General features: G+C 33.2%; 1 protein-coding gene across 4 annotated transcripts in view; it reads left to right on the top strand.

Annotated features, from left to right (window-relative positions):
• Nucleotides 1–23,892, top strand: part of CENPC (centromere protein C) — a 53,529-nt gene that overhangs the window by 7,838 nt on the left and 21,799 nt on the right. For 3 of the 4 annotated variants that reach the window (XM_051964108.1, XM_051964109.1, XM_051964111.1), the window contains exons 5-10: nucleotides 768–876; nucleotides 1,494–1,788; nucleotides 2,204–2,407; nucleotides 10,464–11,302; nucleotides 14,425–14,619; nucleotides 20,436–20,733. In XM_051964108.1, coding sequence (XP_051820068.1) covers nucleotides 768–876; nucleotides 1,494–1,788; nucleotides 2,204–2,407; nucleotides 10,464–11,302; nucleotides 14,425–14,619; nucleotides 20,436–20,733 — 1,940 coding nt within the window. The remainder of the gene's footprint in view (nucleotides 1–767; nucleotides 877–1,493; nucleotides 1,789–2,203; nucleotides 2,408–10,463; nucleotides 11,303–14,424; nucleotides 14,620–20,435; nucleotides 20,734–23,892) is intronic. The other variant, XM_051964110.1, reaches the window with a different exon arrangement.

Here is a 23,892-nt window from a genome sequence, read left to right as displayed (position 1 = left end):
CATAGAATCAGCAATCTACTTTTTTTTTTAGAACAGTATTTTACTTTGCCAAGTACATGCAAAGATACATTTTAACATTAATCTTTTCAAAACCTTGTGTTCCAGATTTTTCTCCCCCTCTTTCCTCTCTCCTCAAGACAACAAGTAATGCAATATAGGTTAAACATGTGCAATTCTTTGTAAACATATTGTCATGCTGTGCAAGAAAAATCACATGAAAAGCAGAAAAAGTCACAAAGAAAAAAAAAAAAAAAACCAAGCAAACAACATCATCAAAAAAGGGGCCGGGGGGGGGGGGGGGGGTTGAAAATATTGTGCTTTGATCCACATACAATGTCCATAATTCTCTCTCTTGGTATATATAGCACTTTCTCTCACAAGTTCATTGGAATTGCCTGGAATTGACTACATTGTTGAAGAGAGCCAGGTTCATCACAGTTGATCACATAATGTTACTGTGCAATGTTCTCTCTTGGTTTAACTCACTTCACTCAGGAAAGACATGTAGATCTTTTCAGAGTCTTTTCTGAAATCAGTCTCATCATTTCTTATAGAAAATGGTATTCTATTACATTCCTACCACAGCTTATTTGGCCATTCCCAAACTGATGGGCATCCATTCCACATCCATTCTAGTTCCTTGTCAGTATAAAAAAGGCAGCAGTCAATTAGTTTGGTCAAAATCAGCCATTTAGTTTAGATTTTAAATATTGTTTTGCAATATAGTGAAATTTTCTTTATTATTTTTTTTCCCTGTTCCTACTCAGGACCAGATATCACCTTCAAAATCTAATAGGATTTCTTCGGTGAAAAAAAATGCTTCACCCTTTTCACAGCAGCCTGCTATATTACAAAATCAGACAAATAGCAGTTCAGGTTGGTAATAATTATATGTATGGGGATGTTATTTGAAAGAAGCACTGAATTCAGGATTGACTCTAGGCAAACTTTAGAAGGCTAAGTTACTTTTACTTTAGATTCCTGATCTTCCTTTAAAACCTCTTACACTCTCTTGCCATCTCCTGTACTCCTTGTTCTTTTTTTTGTTCTTGGGTGATGATTAATCTGCAAAAGTATTGATGCTTTTAAGCATCTTAAAAGAACTTTGGGATCCTGTCCTGTTTTTTCTTCCTTTTTGTAAACTTTTGTATCCCAAACAAAAAGTTTAAGGATCATTTCTTTTGGAGTCCTCTGCAGAGATGGGTTCAGCTAGACTTCAATTTTGTTAAGTTTTAAAGGAAAATAGAGAGGTTAACTTATGGGGAGTCATTTTTTTGTAAGTGAATAAGAAAATAAAAAACTAGCATTCTACCTCTGAAAAGATCTAGCCCTGCATTTAAAGAAACTTCAGTGCTTTATGGGTAAATTCTTAAGAGTAGTCAAAAATTAATAAGATGTTAGTCTTTTGAAATTATTTCTGGGTTAGTGAGTTGTATTTATTTTTTTTTTGTAATGATATGAAAGTTTTTTCTTAGTTGATAATTTTTTCTTAGCCCTATACCCTGAAATTCCTCAAAAATTTTCACAAGGCGATTTAATTGGTTTGAAGAAGACACCAAATTTAAGATATTCGAATGGAGCTGAAGAATGTAATAAAATTCCTAATGAAGTTGTGGAAGAATTTTACTTAACAGTTGGATCACCTGGTCTTTTGGCCAAGGAAACAGAGATATTACCATTACCTCAGCAAGCTACTCCTACTACACAAGATAGATGGAGCCGTGTGTTTGGGAATTCAGTCACCCAGCAACCTTTGCTTCCCAAATCGAGTCTTAAAACTAAAAAAAGGTAATTTTTTTATACTTCTCAAATGATGACATTTTTGTTTTCACATTTTGCTTTTAATAATAACAGATTTTGAGGAAGAAAAATAAACTTTTTTATTAGCATTTCACTTAAAGCACTACAACAGGAAGATAGAATGAAACTTTTGGATGAAAGTAGAGCTTAAAGTTGTGATACAAAAGAGAAGAATTGTGATGTTCTCATTGCATGTATTACACAAAAGCTTGAAAATTAAAAAAATAGTATGTCATTTAGTAATCGGATTACAGAGTTGTATAGAAAATCTTTTTAAGTATTCAGAGAAATTCTGAAATTAAATTTGATTACCTAAAATTTTTGATTTTGAATATATACATGGACACATGTATTTCACAAGTTATACACACATATCCATTTAATTTTTTTGTGTAATCTGTAGCTTAAATTCTGAAGATATAATGGTTTGGTCTGCTGTGAAGAAAGCAGAAAAAGGTGTTAAAATATCAGAAAGACAACAAAAGAGGGCACCATCAGAATCTTCTGAGCAAACAATACAAGATCCCAAACAGAAAATTTCTCTGAAAACAGACACAGATTTTTCAACATTACTTTTACAAGCAGCTAAAAGTAATTATAGAAACAGGTGAGTTAATAATTATATGAATTGAAATGAAAAATAAATATTTTTATTTAAAATTCTATAATAAGCATTAGAAATTTGCAATTTTCATCTAAAATTGGAAAATAATTCAGTTGTTTTTTTTTTTCCAGGGAAGCATTAATTCAATATAAAAAATTCATTGTAAATTTTGCTTTGGGTACATGAGGTCTTTTTACTCAGAAGTCTGCACAATTCTTTTATTAAAGACATATTAAGTATTAGGCAATTCTACCTTCAAGTAATTTGCAGTCTTTATGGGGTAATAAAACTTAAGAGCAATATTAAGAACAGCTTTATGCAAAGAAGTCATTTTGACTATTATAAATACACAAATTAACTACAAAGCATATATGAAGGAAGACTGCATCCAGAAAAAGAACTGATACATAGGATAATTTATAGAATGATTTTACACACACACACTTTTGTGTCTAATTATAGTCATGTTTAGGGTGTCAGAAAAAAAAATGTGCACGATAATATTTATATATTGTAAATGAATAACAAGTTGAATAGAATAGTTACAGTTTCATGTGCAGTCATTTAAAAATTTTTAAAATTATACTATATTTTAGGAATGCTTGCTTTATTCCATAAATTAAATATAAAATAAATTTTAAAAATTTTGTAGCATACCATTTAGAACATTGGAAATACTAAGAAAATTTCCACAGCCAGATGAAAGGGGATATTCTAATTTATGAAGGGGAAAATTATTAAAAGTTTCGTGGAAGTGGTGGCATTTGAGTTGGACCCTGAGGACTGGTAGAGTGTAGCTAGGCAGAATTGAGGATATGTTTTAAAAATTCTTTAAACTAGAGATAGAGGAAAAGTATCTTTCTGACTACTCTTTGGATATCAGAGGCTGAAGGTGAGATGTGGAAGTAAAACTAACTGCATTTTCCAATGTAGTCATGAAATGCTCCTTTTATTAGCTAGTCTTTCAGTTCCATTGTGCTACTTTTCTGTGGGAAAAAAAAACTAACAAAACAAATCCTTTCATTTTCAGTTGCTTATAACAAGACTTTTCCTTACCTTACCAATACAACCAGTCTAACTTTTATTTACCTTTATACCATATAACACCATATCCTTTGCAGTTAAACCATTTTGCTGTGAGAATTTTCTGACTTTTGCTTCTAATATTGTCTTGATTTCCTTACAGTCATTGCCTCTGGGCCAGGCCTTCTTTGCTTGCTTCACTCTGCTTTTGTATGGAATGATTGTCCCTGCTTGATCTGGGCCCATGGGGTGTTGGAGCCTACCTTTAGTTTCTGGGTGGTATCTTTGTTGAATTCTCATAGTTTTTAGTCCCTGCTGAGACTTCCAGATTCTCTGACTTTTGAGGACAAAGTTGTATCTCAGAGCCTCAGGGCTTCGGAGGACCCAGACTTGTTACTGGCTCTATTGATCATTTTAAGTGACTATTATATGAATTTTCATTTAATCATAAGAGCCCTTGGCTCTTTTTATTTTAATTTAAGCATTTGCTTTCTCTCCCTCCTTGCCCTTGTGGAAGGACTGGGTAAAGAAAACTTCTGTTTCATTGTGAGGCCAGACAAATTCCCATATTGGCCATGTCCAAAAATGTATATCTCAATCTACAAGTTGAGTCCATTGCTTTTTTGTTAGGAGGTATCGAGCATTTTTTTCATTATTTCTCTTCTAGGATTGTGGTTGGCCATTACATTGTTCCACAATTTGTCATAATTTGTCATAGTGTTGCTATATAAATTGTTCTCCTGTTTTTGCTCACTTCATTGCATCAGTTCTTTAATTCCCTGTTGGTTTTCTCTGAAACCTTTTTTCATTGTGGCATAGTAGTATTATATTACATTCATATTCCATAATTTGTCCAACCGTTCTCCAATTGATGACCAGCATAATTTGTATTTCTTGGGCCATTACAAAAAAAAAAAAATGCTCTAAATATGTTAGTTTTCCTTTTCCTCTTAACTATGTGACCTAATAAGAGTGCTGGACTTAAAGTCAGGAAAACATGAGTTCAAAGTTTAGATCATACTTGTTAGCTGTGTGATTCTGGAGAAGTCTTTTAATCTTTTCAGAATCAGTGTCTTCATTTGTAAAATAGAATTAAGCACCTTCCTCATATGTGTTATAAAGCTTAAATGTATTATCATTTCCTTTTTTTTCCTCAGCTTTGCTAATCTCTTGAGTGTGAGGTGGAATTTGAGTTACTTTATTTTTCTCTAATTACTAATCATCTGCTTCTGTGCTGAGAGGAAGAGGGGCATATTTGATTATCTGTTATTTGGGGTCATTAGTGGTTTTCCATTACATAGAACTCAGCTATCTTTTAGCAACTGAAAAAATTTACATGGTTGTAAGCCATTTTGTATTTTGTTGTTTTGGTTCTGTATTTGTTTTTAATTTTCAAGTTGACAAATATTGCAGATGTGAACATTTCTATATGCAAAGAATATAGAATGTCAAGATCATTTACAAATTGGTCATTTTTTTATATCATTAGTTCATCATTTTTCTGTCAAAAGATGGACTTCTTCTGAAGTCCTCTGAAGTATATATATTGATTGTATTGATCAGATTTGAAAATTGTTTTTCAAAAAAAGTTTTAGTGTTGTCACATAAATTAATCTATTTCTTCTAACTTCACTATGCATCAGTTTATGTAAATCTTCATTTTTTCATATTTCTCTGAATCTTTTCTAATTGATAGTCACATTTTATTTCTTTGTTAATAAAAAAGACCACATACTTTGTTTTCAGTTCTTTGTTAAGAAAGTCTACTGACCACATTTTCATATCTATGAATCCTTCCTTCTGCCCTTTATTTATGTAGATAGAAATAGTGCCTAAATAAATACTAAAATAGGGGCGGCTAGATGGTACAATAGATAGAGCTCTGGAGTCTGGAGGACCTGAGTTCAAATCCTGCCTCAGATACTTAACACTTCCTAGCTGTGTGACTGAGCAAGTCACTTAATCCCAATTGCCTGCAAAAACAAATATGTAATAAAGTAGTTCCTAGTAATAATGTTACTAGATGGCTTACTTATTGAAATTTCAGATCCCATAAATCCTTTTCATGTTTAATGGAGTGTTATATTAACTTATATGGCAATTTTTTTTAGTGAACTCACTTTATTTTGTTGTTGTTGTTGTTGTTTTGTTTTTTGCTTCCACAAAAAATATAAACCTTTCATTTCTTCATTTGACCTTGTTGGGATATATGTCAACTAGTGAGATTGCTGGATATGAATAATTTAGTTAATAGATATTTAACAAATTCTTTTAAATATTTTTGTTTCTTAATATTATATTCAAAAGGCAAGATCTTTTGGAGTATATCTTTATTCCCTGTAGTAATCCCCATATTTGGTGCTTTTAATTAGTAAGTATATTTTGGTTTGGCTTGATTTTTCCAGGGGTGGGAGGGAGGCAGTTAGGTTAAATACCTTGCCCAAAGTCATACAGCTAGTGAATGTATAAAGCCAAATTTGAACTTAGGTCCTCCTGATTTCAGGATTGATGCTCTATACATTGTGCCATCTAGCATTTTTTAAACTGTTGTGTATCAGGACTGTGCTAGTCACTTAGAAATGCAGAGAATAAAACCCAGCTTTGTAAGGAGCTTTCACAACAGTTATATATCTATATTTGTCTTATGTCCGTATATTCATAAGTAAATATAAAATATAATAAGAAAACATACAAACAAATACCAAGTAATTAAATACAAAGTAGTTGGAAGAAAGGGCTCTAGTGATAGAGGGACATCAAGAAAGGATTCATGTAGAAGGTTATATGACGAGAGGTAGAACTAATGAAGCAGTTGTTTCCATATATTGAAAAACAATGCTGAGAGAGTTGGCTGAGAGGAGTGTTATATATGGGAAACAGAGAGAAAAGGCCAGTTTGATCCTATGCACCACTGGATCTTCACCTTTTTTGTGTCATGAACTCTTTTGGCAATATAATGAAGTCTGTGAAGCCTTTCTCCGAAATGTATTTTTTATTAACTGGGTAAATTAAAATACATAAGATTACAAAAGAAATAGTTATGAAAATAGCTTTAAAATCATGAACCCTAGGTTAAGAACTTGCAATAAATGGGGTCTCTTAGAGTTGTTTGAGTTGGGATAATATGATTAGATTCGTACTGATGGAATTGCTTTTGTGGTGAGCTCTGTCAAGTGAAAAGACAAGGAAAGACTTATTAAACCAACCTAGTTAAGAGATGATGAGAGTCTTTTGAGTAAAGAGAAAGGGCGGGGAGGTGTTATATATATGAAAAATGTTGAAGTAAAAGCAACAAAATCTGACACCTGATTGAATATGTGGGGTGTAGGGAAGTAGAGAGTTTAGGAGAGGGTGACTGGGTTATGAACTTTAGTAATTGGCACCATGATGGTGCCTTTCCCAGAAAGGGGGTGGGTTTGGGGCAGAAAGATAATACATTTTAAAATTAAATGTTGAATCTGAATTGTCTCTGACTTAGCCACTCTGAAATCTTCAGGAGGCAAGTCATCTAGGATTGCAGCTTAAATGGGCTTAGATAAAGCAATCTGTATTTAATAGGCATGGGAATGAGAAAAACAGAGGAGCTTATGAGGTTATTGAGAGAATGGAAAGGGAAAAGAAGTTCTGTCCCAAAACCCGGGGAATGACCAGGGTGGTGATGGACTTCAGTTGGTGAGCCTGAAAAGGACAGGGGACAGCAGAAAGCTAGGAGAATAATCAGGAGGGATTCCCAAGAGAAATGAGAATCTCTAGGTAGAGAACTTGATCAGCAGTGCTGCATGGAAGTCAAGTTGGAGAAAGACTGAGAAAAGACCCTTACATTTAGCAATTAAAAAGATCATTATTGCTTTGGAAGAGAGCAGTTTTAGTCATGAAACCAGGCACAAAGTATTGGGAAGTGAGGGAGAGAGGTAGAAGCAGCAAGTGGAGAAGGAGGCTTTATAAGATGTAAAAAAGAGATGGTATGATAGCTTGATAGGATGGTAGGATGTATGAAGGTTTCTCAACTGAGATGGGGAAGAGGAGGTCTGGGAGATACGGAAAACTTGAGGAGGAGGGGTAGGAAGCAAGGATGAGTTAGGGGGTCAGTTAAGGAAGTTACATAATATGAATTTATAATTTATAGAGTCACATATATGTGAGATTTCTCCAATTAAGTAGGTTACAGTTATATATATATATATTTTTTTAAAGCATTTTTATCTGTTTATTAAAATTAGTCCTTTGATGCTTAATATCTGATTTTACAAATGGTTATTTTTGGAGTTACTTAAAGCTATGAATTGGGGGAAAAAACCTATTTTGATTTGTGAAATTCTAAATTTTGTTTTCATAATTTAAACTTGGATTAGCGTGAGTTTTAACATTTTTCATAAAAAATGGTTTATGCTGTGAATTTATAGCACAAACATTTTAGGAGAAACTTTCTACTTGCCTAAGAGAACCAAATTCCTGTATTCAATTCAGCAAGTATTTTTGAGTACCTACTTTTTTTTTTTTTAAACTACTGTTTTTAGATCTTGTGGAGACTACAAAAGATGGATGACATGGTCAATGTTCCCCCACTTTCTCAGTCGTTAATAATACTGGGGAGACAAGACTTGAAACTTTGCATAAAATAGTATGCAATAAGGTACTAAAATGAGTTTAATTTAACATTATAGGTATAGCATCCAAACATCACTAGGATACTACACTAGCAACCTTCTTCCAACTTGATTTTGAAACATTAACAACTATTTTTTGCGTCAGCAGTTCTGAATCTATCAGCTATATTTTTATCTAGAGCCTGTATCTTTCCATCATATAATTTTAAGAAATTTTAAGCAAGAAAAACTTAAGCAAATATTATAATAAAATCTGTTCCTTTGATTTACCAGTTTAATAAAAGAAATAGAAATAGCATAATTTAACTTATTCTTGATAAAGCCAGGGTAATACAAAGAATTCTTTGTAATCACTGCTTTTCTAAGTATTCACTAACTTTTTAGCAACATGTTCTAGCATTTTGCCAAGATTAAAAATTAAATTCATTGATTTATCATTTGAGAATTACGTTCTCCCATTTTTTGGAAATTGGGACACTATTTTTCTTTTTATAATTCTGTATTTGTCTAATTCTCTATAGTAAAGTGATCACTGGCAGTAGTTCAACAATATTTTCAATTTATTTCAGTACTGAAAGATGCTCTTCTGAGCTTCCTGATTGAATTCAAGACACAGCTGGCCTTTTTCTGCCTGGTTGCCTACTTATCTTACATAAAAATACCATAATTGATGTGCCTTTTTTTTTTTTTTCTTCCTGCCATCTTCTCTTTGCCCATTTGCTACTACATCTCTTAAAATCGTATTAATTCTGTCCCATGCCATCCTAATTGCTCAAACCACACATCCTCAATAAAAACTATTCTCAGCCTAGGGTCATAAAGTTTGTTTTTTGTTTTTTGCCTCAATACAATGATTTAGTGAATCAATCTCATTTAATAGATAAAACAGTTGAATTCCTGAGGTGTTAAATGAATAAGTGCAGGTGAAGCAGCTAGTAAGTTTCTGAGACAGTATATAAAACAAGGTCTCTTGACCCTGAATATGGTTTTCATTTCCCTTGGATCATGCCTTGATTAGAATAATTTCCTTTTTACTTAAAAACTTCCATTATTGAATTTTAGGACATGAAACTTCATCTTTCTCTTAACCTTTTGAAACTTAGAGTTCATGTCAAATTGTCTGCAACTTTGCTGTCACATCTGTTAACATGGGGTGATTATTTCCCATTCAGTTTCCATCATTTTAACCTTCACATACTAACTTTTCCTTGTTGATGAGAATCAGATCTCCAGTAGAATTTCCTGGTTTTTGGTAGTCTGTCTCTCAAAGGACATAAGGATCATTAAAGTAGAGCAAGAAATTTTTAGCAGCTCTTCTCTTGGCACAAAGTTCCCAAAATTTCTGGATATTTGAATATAATTAATATTTCTTCCATTATGAATTGGATGGAGGGATAGGAATGCTTAAAAAAATAGCTAACCATATGGTAACCTTAGTTTCTAGTCTCTTCGTTCCCATATTCCACATTATTAAAATACAGATTTGACTATGTCATTTCTATGTTTCCCTGTTGCCTTTTAGGATAAAATAAAAGTCTTTGACATTTAAAAACCTTCATAGTTTGCCTCTAGCCCATTTTTCCAAATTCAATTTCACATTATTCTACCATATATACTTTGTTTTATCTAAACTACCCTAATTGCTTACACTACATGCTGTGTTCATTTTATTACTCACCTCTGTGCCTTTGTACAGGCTATCCTCTTATCTGGAATGCCTTCCCTCTTCATTCTTACTTCTTAAGAGTTCCTATCTGTCATAGTAGTTATTTTCTGATCCCATCTGACCAAGTTAGGACTTTGCTTTTAAGATCTCTAGCCCTTGCCTCAATAAAATATTCTTAATAACTTATATTCACAGACAATGCCTTATGGTGATAAAATACTTTGTCTTTCTTGAGCTTCACTCCTCAGGAGGAAATAGATATAGTCTCCTCAAAGGAAAAAAGCAGGCTCAGAATGGTCAGGGTATACAAGTAGTTAAGTGTCAAAGATAGAACTATTCGATTAACAGTGGAGCTCTTTCCATAATTACCGAACATGTTCTAAAATATATTTAATAAATGTTGATCCTTAAGGGAGCAAAAGTAAACTCTTATCTTTTTTTTCAAAGGTCAGCTAAAGTCTCATCTCCTTTACAAGCCTCCCTTACCCTCTCCCTTGTTATTTCTAGTTATTAATCAGAATGGTTTATAAATACATAAGATATATTAAAAGATGCTTTATGAGACCTGAAGAGAACAATTTTTGACTAATGAGGATGTAGTGATAGGGCGGGTCAGAGAGCATGTGAGAGGTGACTTTTGACCTGATGCTAAAAAGATTAGGTAAGTTTTGTGTTGATAATATATAATCTTTCTGATACAGTTTAGTGGGGGGTTGTTTGTTTCGTATTTAAACTTGTTTAATATGACAGTGTTCCTTCTTAGTTCTGTCCTTAGGCGTGTGTCACCACCAAAGACCTATTCTCCTTCCCCCCCTCCAAATGACTTAGAATTATCAAATGATGAATTTATAATCGATGAATCAGATTGCTCTGTCTCTCAAGATTGGATTTTAATACCTAACAAGAATAGCAAGTCTATCAAACAAAGCAAGGCAGCCCCTGTGGAGAGTTTCCAGGACCCAGAAAGAAAAAAGGCAAGGATAGAGCAACAGCAAGGAGGAAATTGCAACACAGCAAGTGATAAACATCCTGATACAGAGAATGGAATTTCAGATTTTACTGTTGGAAAGAAGATCTCAAAATCCATAAAACATAAAGCTCATGCAGTGGAGAAATCACATTCTAAAAGAAAAAAATTATCTCCTGAAATGGGAAATGCTTCAAAATCCACAAGACATACACTATATTCTGAGGAAACGGAACAATTTTTTGAAAAGAAAAAGACTGTTGTGCAACATCAGAGTGAAAAATGTGTGGACCAATTAGATAATAGACAATTTGATGAAGGTCTAGTTAATTTTGCTGAAGAAAACCAAGATAGTTTCCACAGTGAGCAAAATATTGCCAAAGTGGATATTGCCTTAAGAACTACTAAATCCCAAACTAACTCAATGGAGAAAACACAAACTACAGAAAGGAGAAAGTTGAGAAAATGCCAAAATGGAGTATATAAGCATAAAGTAGGTGGGAAGCATCAGAAAAGATTTAATGTATCACAAACGAATCATGACAAATTACAAAGCGCATCTGACCAAAGTTTGGGACAACAGGAAGAAAGAGCAGAATCTTGTCACTCTACAAAGCAAAAACTGTCTGCTGCTGGTAAGTGTTTGATTACATAGGGTGGGGAAACTGGAAGGATGAAAGTATAATCACACTTTGTCCAACAGGAACTGAATTAGAGTACTGAAAAGCAATTGATAAAGCCTTTTCAGTGTGAATGAAAGGGATCATAATACAATAGAAAGGCAATAGATTGGGAGTAAAAGGGCTTGATTTAAAATCTTGGCTTTGGGATAGCTTGACCAAGTCACTTTCCTCCTTGAACCTCCTGGCAGCTCTTTTGGCTGAAAGTTTTCAGCCTACATTTTCAGCTTTATATAATATTCTTCTCCTTTATCCATTCTGTGGTACAGCTGAGCTGGCTTTCATGCTGCTGTTCACATAGGACATTCTTATCTCCCATCAACTTGGCCTCTCCTGAATTTCCATCTTTTCTGGAATACATTTCTTTGTTGGCTGCAACTTAGAATCCCTACTTATTTTCAAAGTTTAGCTATTGTTATTTTTCTTGTACATGAAGGCTTTCCTGTTATCACCACTCTCCCACTCCCACCCCAGCTGCTTGTTTTAGTGCCTTCCTCTTCTCTCTGTCAAACAAAGCAAGCCAGAGACAGGCGAGTCAGGAATCAATTGAGTTGAATTTCAAAGTGAAGACAATCTTGCTAGGGAAAGTCCTGCTGATGAGGGACTTTAACAGAGGGCACAGGGTCAGGGCTTATCTCTAGAAAACCACATAGGAGCAGAAGGACCACTACACATCCTTCTTAGGTTTTCAGTAAACAGTTCCAAGGTGGCCTGAGGGAATAGTGATTGTCTCAAGTCATACCCAGTGAAGTATCCAACCGGAGTTAGCAGGGTGGGACCAGAAGCTAGTGCGATAGCATTGGGAATGCAGTATCTGGTTCAGTTCACTTGGTAGTTCCAGGATTGTGAATTTGTCAGGAGATGTGGCTTTAGGCTTCTGGCTCTGAGATTCCTGGGAAATAAGGAGAGCCCCAGCAAATCCTCCCAGTTCTTGATTAATGTGAAAATCATAAGTCAGTCAGTGAATACCTGGTGCTTTGCCAGAGGATGAGATCATCCAGAAGACAAAGGGTTATTGTTATGCCAGGCTCAGGGCACTGCCTGCTTGCTGGGCCTTACCTCTGGGAAACTGGGTGTGTCCTAATATCTTGACAGCATTTAAACTTCTTGAGGGTAGGTACTGTTTTTTATTTTTTGTTTTTGTTTCCCTACTATCTAGTTCCTTGCAAATTGTGGATATTTCCTTTCTATTTATTTATTTTTGGTTGCCACTGACAGAAGCACAATTTGCCTGTCACTTGTTAGGTGATCTTGGGCAAGTCTCTTAACATCTTCACTTTATTTTTCTCATTCATAAAATTACAAACTTGTTAAAGATGGCCTATATTGTCTTCTAGTTCTAAATTAGTGATAAAATGATCTTTGAGATAACTGGAAAATTCCCTTTATCTTTCCATACTCGTTGGCACTAAGATTCTTAATTAGCCTTTTGTTGCTTCTAATCCTTATGTAGTAATTTGTTTTTTTTTTTTCTTTTTATTTTTTATTTAATGATTACTTTATATTGACAACATTATTCCTTGCACTCGTTTCTTTTCCGATTTTTTTTTCCCCCTCCCTCCCTCCACCCCCTCCCCTAGATGGCAAGCAGTCCTTTATATGTTGGATATGTTGCAATATATCCTAGATACAATATATGTTTGCAGAACCGAACAGTTCTCTTGTTGCATAGGGAGAATTGGATTCAGAAGGTATAAATAACCCGGGAAGAAAAACTAAAATGCAGATAGTTCCTTATGTAGTAATTTGAATGGTTAATTAAATCAGTAATTTGTCATGTCTAGGTTTTCCTTCTCTATCATCCTTTTATCTATGTCATTGCCATTTTGGTCCATTGCCAAATCAACCTTTCTCCATATTTCTAGCTGTGTAAATGTTATTTGTGTCTACTCTGTTCTTTTTATTCATCGTCATCTTAGATCCGTGGTATTTATTATTACTTCTATGCCAGTGACTTTGGAATCCCCCAAATTCAAGTTCCTAGTTTTACTTTTGTCTTTTAACCAAGTTCCCCAACTCTTTCATCAAAGTGGTGACTGTGTTATATATTGATTATCTTCTAACTTCTTTTGTATTTATAGCATGCAGTTTAATCCTGCAGATGTTTTGTGTATGCTATACCTATTATTTTGTCATCAATGAATAATTTTTGGGTGTGAATCTTTTTACTTGTTTCATGTGTATATCATCTCAACTAGATTGTAAGATTCTTATGAGCAAGCAGAGTTTGTTTAAAAAAAAATTTTATATCCTGAAGGACCTAGAATATATATGATGTTAGCTACATAATAAGAACTTATTAAATACTTTTTAAAATTTTTGGTAGGTTTTTATGTTCCATCTCTTCTTGTTTTTTCATTACATACAAATTCTAGATTATAAGTAAGCTTTAAAATAGAATGATGTTTCTTTCTCTTTGGTTTTTATCAGCTAAAATGATATAGCTGAAGATTATCCTTTTTACATATGTGTGTGTATGTCACTTAAAGTCCTCTGGTTTCTTAATTGTCTTACATTAAGTGGTATTTTTTTAATTAGTTGATTTTAAAACTTTATAATTATTGTCCACTTATGCTGCCAATCATTGTTTTCCTTTTCTCTAGTTGTCACCATTCATTAATTTTATTTTTTCTCAATCTGAACCTGTCTTAATTGAATGAATAAAAAAATTTAATACTTATATATAAAAAACACTGTGCTAAACACTGAATATACACATAGAAGTAAGTGCAAATTGAAAAAAATCACTTCATATCTTACCTGTCTAAAATTGAACAAGACTTTGCTCTTAAAAACAAAAAATTCTCTCCTAATTTCCTTAAAAGTGTTAAGTAAACTTAAACGTTAAGCAAAAAAACTTAATTTTTTTTAAATGACTTGGAATTAAATGTTTGTTATCAGCATGATTTTTTCCCCAAATATGAAATGCTAACATTTGTCATTAAATTTGAATAATTGAGAATTTTACAGAAAATTTAATTCTCTTTTATGAAGACAAAATCAAAACTTAAGCATTGGTTTTAGAAAGTTTTGCATGTCCTGAGTAAGAATTACTTTATCATGCTTTTTGATTTCAGGAGAAGAAAAAAAATATAATGAAGCTTCTCAACAAATTCAGAAAAAAGGACTAAAGATAAGATCTAAAAACCAACAAATGTCTGTGAAGAGAGAAATTACTCTGAAACAAAACCAATCTCAAAAGTTCACTATTACTAGAAGTCAGAGAATTTCTAAGCGTCCGTCTAATTGGTGGGTAGTTACAACAGAACAGAGTAAGTATTCCCATTTCATAATGAGCAAAGTCTCTTCTATTCTGACTTTGTTCCTTTTGTGTTGCTTTTATCTGCTTGTACTCCTTCAGACTTGGTTTCTTGCAAAATGACCCTGCACTCCTGTCCATGTTCTCCAATTCACACTCTATTGTTTCTTATAACCTTTTAATACATTAATCTTGGAGAAAGAGATATAACACCTCTTGTTCCTAATTGCTGCTCCCATATTTGTCCTTTTTAACATTACTTAGCAGTGAACGAGATGAGGTGAGATCTTTCAAGACAGTTGTAAAAATCGAGTAAGGCTTCATCTACTTCAGAGTTTGCGTAGGCCTGAAGGACTTTGAAGATTGAGTCAGGGGCATGCCTAAGTCCCCTCCTGCTATCCTTCTATGTCATCAGTTTCTCCCTATTTCAGTCATATATGGGCAACTATGTACTTATTGGTCAAATTCAACTTCTTGGGTAGTTCCCACGTTTAGAATGTAAGGTCCTCAGCCAATGGGCATATGAGGGTCAGTGGTGGGAGGGGGTATTTGCATTAGGGATTAAAAGTGTTAACCCTGCCCCAGAAGGTGCTTCTTCTTCTCTTAAACTGTTTGCTCCATGTTGGGATGCCCTTCTCGTGAGAATGCATAATAAACTTTGCTTTGCTTCTAGAAATATTTCCAGCTTTTTTTTTTTTTTTTAAATAACTTTTTATTGATAGAACGCATGCCAGGGTAATTTTTTACAGCATTATCCCTTGCATTCACTTCTGTTCCGATTTTTCCCCTCCCTCCCTCCACCCCTTCCCCCAGATGGCAAGCAGTCCTTTACATGTTGAATGGGTTGCAGTATATCCTAGATACAATATATGTGTGCAGAACCGAACAGTTTTCTTGTTGCACAGGGAGAATTGAATTCAGAAGGTATAAATAACCCAAGAAGAAAAACAAAAATGCAAGCAGTTTATATTCATTTCCCAGTGTTCTTTCTCTGGGTGTAGCTGCTTCTGTCCATCTTTGATCAATTAAGGCTCTCTTTATCGAAGAGGTCCACTTCCATCAGAATACATCCTCAAACAGTGTCGTTGTTGAGGTATATAATGATCTCCTGGTTCTGCTCATTTCACTCAGCATCAGTTCATGTAAGTCTCGCCAGTCCTCTCTGTATTCATCCTGATGATCATTCCTTACAGAACAGTAATATTCCATAACATTCATATACCACAATTTACTCAACCATTCTCCAATTGATGGGCATCCATTCATTTTCCAGCTTCTAGCTACTACAAACAGGGCTGCCACAAACATTTTGGCACATACAGGTCCCTTTCCTTTCTTTAGTATCTCTTTGGGTCCAGCTTTTTTTTTTATTAAATGGTGACTCCCTCACCATTTCTGAACCATACAGCAGTTTCTCATCTGAAATTATATCACAATTTTTTACTCTCATTGTGACTATTGTCTAATGGCCACATAAAATCATCCTTTCCCCTTAGTAAATTACTTCCTTATTTACTATTTTCTCTTCTCCCTAGTTCTTGCCTTTGTATAAGAGGACTCTTAATAGCACTATGTGACACCAGGAAGCAAATTTAAATCCCCTGACATTTAGAGTTCTTTATAATCTACTCTCCTTCCACCAACCACCATACCCTACTGTCTGTCTCCCTTTCCAACTGTCTTAACTACTTACTTTACTGCCTTTCTCCTCCTCTCCCTCCTCCCCTCCCTCCCCCATATTTGCTGACAATAACCTCCTTGATTTCCCTTGAAAAAGGCACTGAATCTATTGACAAATGGGCCTTTTTTTCATTGGCTGCCTCCATACTTAGAATGCTGTTCCTTCTTATTTGTACCTCCTGGGCTTTCCTGGTTTTCTTGGCTTCCTTCAAGTCCTAGCTAAAAATCTTATCTTCTACAATGAATCTTTAATGATCCTTCTTAATTATTGTACCTTTCTTCTGTTGATTATTTCCAATTTATTTGTATATATGTCATTCCCCATTACATTGTGAATTCTTAGGAGCTGATGCTATCTTTTATCTTTCTTTGTATCTCCAGTGCTTAGCGCAATACCTGGCACATTTTTCTTGTTTAATTATGTCTGATTCTTTGTGATCCCATGAACGATAGCCTGTCAGGCTCTTGTTGGAAAAAAAAAAAAAAAAAACTGCATTAAAGAGAAAAAGAGGAATAAAATTCCGAGCACAATCAGGTTATTGGCAAGGCTAACAATGGCCAATAAATGGGGTCCATAGTTCCTCTTAAAAGGTAACAAGTTGTTATAACTTGGTATGAAAAATACTTTTGCATTAAAAACTAAACTAAGGCTGTAATTGCTGTATAGCAGAGGTAAAGGGCAGGCTTACATTTGGCCTGTTTGACAAAAGGGATCCCATGACAATGGGAAAAACACAAAATTGACTAATATGCTCTGGACAGTCCTATGTCAGGCACCCCCTCAACACCAAAGTGGCCCGTTATCGGCAAAATAGTTTATGAGCAAGTCAGTTTATATTCCTTATTCACACCTCTTTCCTTTTTGAGTCAAGATAGTTCAAGTTCAGATTGTACTCATAGGGATAGGAAAATTAAACTACTATAAAATCTATTATCAGGGCCTATACAATCAAATCTAAATCTAATTCAGAAGTATTAATTCTAGTGATTGTAGTGGGATATCACTTTTCAGTTTCCCATCTTTCTGTCCTTCACCATCTTCCAGTCTGGCCAAGTTCATATTCATTGTTTCTGTGACATCTTTTGCCTGTCCTCTTCTGTTAACCTTAATTTTCCCCAGCATCGAATTTTTTAAGTGAATTGTCTTATATGACTATAATATTTAAGCTCCAGTGAATAGTCAGAATTTATTTCCTTAAGCATTAACTGATTTGGTCTCCTTGCTGTTGTCTAGGGGAGTCTCTAAACTCTTTCCCAGCACCACAATTCAAAAGCATCAATTCTGCAACTCTCATATTTCCTCACAGACCAACTCTCAGTCATATAACTACTGAAAAAAACAATTTGAGCCATGGGACCTCAATCGGAAAGGTGCTATGTCTGCTTTATAGTGTTCTGACCAGATTTGTCATATCTTTCCTTTTAAAGAACAAGCATCTTAATTTCATGGCTACAGTCAGTTGTCTTCAAGAATCTTTGAAATCAAGAATAGAAAAATCTGAGATTCTTCTATTTCTTCTCCCTCTATTTAGCAGAAAGCAATGGTACAGAGAACATGGTTTTAGATTTTTTTTTAATGTTAAGCTTCTAGCCATCTTTTGCACTGTTCTCTTTCACCTTCATAAAGAGGTTTCTTAATTCTTTTTTATACTCTATTACCAGAGTAGTATTGTCTGTGTATCTAAGATTGTGAATATTTCTACTATCAGTTCTCAATTCTGGCTTTTGATTCATCCAGTCTGACATTTTACATAATGTACTCTGTGTATAATTATAGTTAAATAAGGTGTAACAAACTTATTGTTATCCTTTCTTAATCTTGAATCAACCAGTTGTTCTCTTTTTGGTTCTGACTATTGCTTTTTTAGAGCTGAATACATGTTCATCAGGAGTTCAGTAATTTAATTTGGTACTCCCATCTTTTTTAGATCTCATTTAAACCTCATTTTATTGTGATATACAGTAAAAGGCTTTAATGTAGTCAATGAAGCAGAAGGAAATATTTTTCAGGAATTCCCTTGTTTTCTCCATAACCCAGTGGATGTTGGCAATTTGGTCTTTTTAGTTCCTATGCCATTTCAAAACTTGACTGCATTTTGGTATTTTCTTGATTTGTATTTTAATGAAGCCTAGCTTGTAGAATCTTAACCATAACCTAGCCTGCATGTGACATGAAGGCAGTTGTTGAATAGTTTGAACTTTCTTTAACATTATCCTTCTTTAAGATTGACATGCAAACTGGCATTTTCCAATCCAGTGGCCACTGTTGAGTTTTCAAAATTTGTTGGTATGTTAGGTTGCAACACTTTAAACAGCATCATCTTTTTAGAATTTTAAATGATTTGACTAGACTTCTTTCATTTCCATTAACCTCTCTTGTTTGCAATGCTTCCTAAAGCCTACTTGACTTCATTCTCTACTATGTATGGCTCTAGGGCAGTAACCGTACCATGGTGCTTATCACTGATATAAAGGTCAGTCTTATATAGTTTTTCTGTATATTCTTGCCACCTCTTCTTAAACTCTTATAGTTGTTAAATCTCTTCTATTTTTGTTTTTTATTGTTTCTATTTTACAGAAAACATTCTTGATATCTCCATTTGTCCTGAAGAACTCTCATGTTTTTCCCATTTGTTTTTATTGTTTTCTTCTATTTCTTTGCACTGCTCATTTAAGAAAATCTCCTTATCTTTTCTTGCTCGGCAATTTTGTATTCAATTGCGTTTATCTTTCCCCTTTATTCTTTGCCTTTCTTAACTATTTGTAAAGCCTCATCAAATAATCCAACTTGCTTTCTTACTCTTCTTTTTCTTTGATATGTTTTTGTTGCTGTTTCCTGAATAGTATTAAGAACCTTTGTCCATAATTCTTTAGGCAGTTTATTTAGTGGATCTAGTCCCTCAAATCTATGGATATAAATATAAGGGCTTAGTCATCTTAACTTTTCCACTCGTTATTTAAAAAAAAAAAATTATAGCTACTGAACTGAAGTGAACAAATATGGTATGAATGCTTGCTATGCCTTGTTAGGATATAAAGATATAAAGAAAAAGAATAAATTTTTGTTCCTGAAATAGCATTTAGTTTAGTTGGAGAAATAAGACTTAATTACACAAAAATTACAATGATCAGAATTGTCTTGAAAGCTTTTATTATTTGCCTAGTTTTATTGGTTTTTTATTTATGTTGATTATCTAAATAGTGAAAATAAAAATGTTATATGAAGATAAAATGTTCACTATGATGGCCATATGTACAAGGTTAAGGTAACCTTTCCAGTTTAACTTTAGAAGGGATCTGACATTTGATTTAGAATTAGAAGGAAGATGTCATTTGAGAACTTTGAAACTGAGTAATACGATTAGTAGAGAAGGGGGAGAAACCTTGTTTTTTTCTTCTGTAACTGGAGCTCTCCATGCTTCCTTGGTAGGTTCATTGTCCTACCCCTACATTTCCTAAAAATTTTTTCCTCATGGCAGCTGGATGAACAAATGTTCTAGTACCATGGGTACCATGAAGAACCCAGTAGTAATACTGAAGTTGTAGTTGTAGTGAAATTGGACTATTTAATTTCCTTTCCCCACCCCACCCCACCCTTTTTGGTTGAAACTTTGGCTTTTTTTTTTTTAAATGACATTTTAAAATTGAAGAGCAAATTTTTTTTCATATTTTTTTGAGGTGCATGAGTAATAAACTAACAATGAGAGTCTAGCTTATCACAGTTCTGTGCATCCAGTAAATATTTAAGAAATAATTTGAATTGAATATTTGGATAGTATTTTATTATTTTCAGAGTCTTTTTCCTATCAAAGAGTCCTTTCAAAGGAAAGAGATCCTTTCATAGATCATTAGTTTCTTTGATCCATACAACTAATATGTGAAATAGATAAGGTAGGGAATAACATTTCCAATAACAGGTAATACTGAAATTAAAGTTCTTAGAGATTTGTCCAACTGCATGTTATGAGGAGAAAGCACAAATAGAACTTGCACCACGTGACTTCAGAATGATTATCCTATTCTTATCTCAATTCATTTGCAGTGTAGAGTACTACAAAATACTATAAAGTGTTTATGTATAAATGTAAACAATTTTTGTTAGTGTTGACAAACAGTTTATTAATTTTAGATTACCACTGAATTTTTTAGGTATGCCTTACAGTCCTACTTTAGACTCACCAGTAAGCCTTAAAAAAAAAAAAAAACCATCTAAAGAACCAAAGAAGATACCTATCAAGACTTTGGAGAAAGAAACTATTCCACTCAAACAACAGGAATCACCTGTTTGTGCCAAGCCAAAAAAAGCATCCATTCTAAACAAAAAAAAAAGAAAGAAATTATCGTATTCAAGTGATGAAAATTGTGATATAGCCCTTACAATTCCCAAATTGGATGAACAAGAAGGTTCATTGAAAGAAACTCCAGGAAAGAAAAACCTCTGTTCTAGGTACTAATCCATTATTTATAATGTTTCTTAGAATTGGTCTGATACAATTTACCATTTTTTTCCTCTTTCAGCAAAAAGTACATTTAAATTATTTGATATAACCTTAATGTGTTCTTCAGAGTTCACAGGTATTTTCATTTTAGCATTTTTAAACATGTTCATGTCCAAGTATTTCATTTGATGGTTTAATACTGTGCGATAGGTAGGACCGGATGAAGGTCAAGAAAGGTTAAAGAACTTGTTTTTGTCATGTTAGGGCAAAGCTAAGACAGGACCTAGGATATCCTGATGTCTATTATATTAATTGTAATTTTTTAATATAGGTATAAGAAATGAACTACTATTTTAAATATCATTTAATTAAATTTTTTTCTCATAGGTTCATACATCTAGAATCTAGAACTAGAAAAGCCCTCAAAAGTTCATCTAGTCAAGTACCTTTATTTTACAGATGAGGAAATTGAGGTCTGTGATGCTTTAAGTGACATACTCAAGGTTCAGAAGTAGTAAATTCAGGGATGGGATTTATATTAAGGTCTCTGTTTACTGAGGCAATTTGCCTTATAAGTTATTTCTTTTTTAATAGTATTTAAATTTTTTCAAATATATAAAGATAGTTTTCAATATTCATTTTTGTAAAACTTTTGTGTTCTAATTTTTTTCCCCTCACAATAGCAAGCAATCTGCCATAGGTTAAATACGTGCAATCATTTTAAATGTAATTCTGTATTTGTCATGTTGTGTAAGACAAATCAGATCAAAAGGGGAAAAAAAAAAAGGAAAAAAAAAAGATGAAAAATACTGTGCTTTGATCCATATTTAATCTTGATCTCTCTTTGGATTTGATTGGTATTTTCCATCCCAAATCTATTGGAATTGCCTTGAATCACCACATTATTGAAAAGAGCTGAGACTATCATAGTTGATTATCACAATCTTATTATTTGTACAATGTTCTCAACTGATACTGTTCACTCTACTCAGCATCAGCTTATGTAGGTCTTTCCAGGCTTTTCTAAAATTACCCTGATCATCATTTCTCATAAAACAATAATATTTCATTATCTTCATATATCATAATTTATTCAACCATTCCCCAACTGATGGACATCCACTCAGTTTCCAGTTTCTTGCTATCACAAAAAGCTGCTACAAACATTTTTACACATGTGGGTCCATTCCTTCCTTTAAGATCTCTTCGGGATATAAGCCCAGTAGAGACATTGCTGGATCAAAGGGTATGCACAGTTTGATAGCCCTTTGGGTATAATTCCAGATTGCTACTCAGAATGGTTGGATCATTTCACAACTCTACCAACAATGCATTAGTGTCCCAGTTTTCTCACATTCCCTCTTAACATTTTTATCACTATCTTTTTCTATCATCTTAACCAATTTAAAAGGTGTAAAGTGGAACTTAGAGTTATCTTAATTTGCATGTCTTTAATGAATAGTGATTTAGAACGTTTTTTCATATGACTATAAATGGGTTTAATTTCATCTAAAAATTGTTTATTCATATACTTTGACCACTTATCAGTTGAGAAATGACTTTTATTCTTATAAATTTGACTTATTTAAAAATTATGTCTGACCTTAGAAATAGAAAAGAACGTTGAAACTTAGATATATAACTTGTCTGTCCTCATGTAGCATGTACTGGCTTAGCTTTAGACTCAATGTTTCTTGACTCTTCATATGGTCTTCCACCACTTAACATGACACAGTTATGAATTTATCAGACCATGAAAAACATCAGTAGCTTAATTATGGATATTTGTTATGTTTTCTTATCTTTTATTTCAAGGACAACTTTCACTAGAAAGTTATATGTGTTCTTTGTATTGGACTTCAACCCAAACTCATAATTATTTTATTTGGAAAAGTTTATTGATTTTTGGTTTGTTTGTTTTTTTACCCAGACTAATGAAAGATTTTACATATTTAGTAGTTTCTGACAGTGTATTTTGAAACTTATTTTGAATGTACCTCAAAATTGATACATTAAAATAATACTTGCTGAAAATAATTGTGTGTACATGAATAAAATGAAATTATAGAAGTACTTTTTCTGGTAGAACATAGACAAATCAAAGACGTGTGTGTGTGTGTGTGTGTGTGTAAACGAAACTGCACTTTTTGTGGTAGGAAAAAGTGGAACATAATAGACATTTAATAAATATTCATTGATTAATAACATGTACATATACATATGTGTGTAAACATAAAAATATAGTAGTACTTTTTATAGTGGAAAAATGTATATGTGTGTGTGTTTATATATGTATATATAATTGTATATGAATACTTGTGTTATATGCAGGATGTGTTGATTTTTTTCTGTGACCAATCTGGTGTTATCTTTTAATTCCTAAGCTTGGCTTTTACTTAGTTTAAGCTTTTCCTAATAGGCACAGCCTCTTTTCTAGATTGTATTGAAAGTCTTTCCAGTCTTCTAACATTTCTGTTTAAGTTATATATGAAATTTTTTTTGCTTATAATACAATTTGCCATCCTTTTTAGTCAGACCAGCAGGAGAAATTAAATGTGGTTATTCATCTGAGTCTTCTTCTTTTGCTGTTGAAGAACTGAAACTAGATTTCCCTTTGATAAAGGAATCAAAAGTTTTTTAACTGGAACTCTATTCAGTATCATCTAGTCAAAGACACGTATTTTGTAGATAGGAAACAGACTCAGAATGGAAAAGTGAGCTTATTCTTATTCTTTGAGTGAGGTGGTAGCAGAGCTGAAATTAGAATTATAGAATTCATAGTGTAATGACTCTATCATAAGGTTTCTAACCTATTGAGATTCAATAATTTTCTAGAAAGCTAGATGATTGATTTGAATATAGTTTTAAAGACAATTATAATTTTTATCCAGTATAATCTTGAGAATTAACACATTAATTCAAGACACTTAATTGTTTTAATAAAAAGCATTTTTAACAATATCTCAGGAAAACTTGTTAAAAATTTTTTTAAAATAAATTTTACTCATTTTTTTCTCTTAGGTATCCTTAAATATCAAGTTGCAGTTAGTAACTTGCTTTTTATATTATTCAGAAAGAACAAGTTGTTTGAAAAGTTCATTCTCTTAAATATAATCAAGTTGAACATATTTTTGATAGGCAGTGATTTTTAATTGTATAAAAACTAA

Source organism: Antechinus flavipes, chromosome 6, assembly GCF_016432865.1.
Source record: "Antechinus flavipes isolate AdamAnt ecotype Samford, QLD, Australia chromosome 6, AdamAnt_v2, whole genome shotgun sequence".
Taxonomy (NCBI): domain Eukaryota; kingdom Metazoa; phylum Chordata; class Mammalia; order Dasyuromorphia; family Dasyuridae; genus Antechinus; species Antechinus flavipes.
This window is presented reverse-complemented; position numbering and strand designations above follow the sequence as displayed.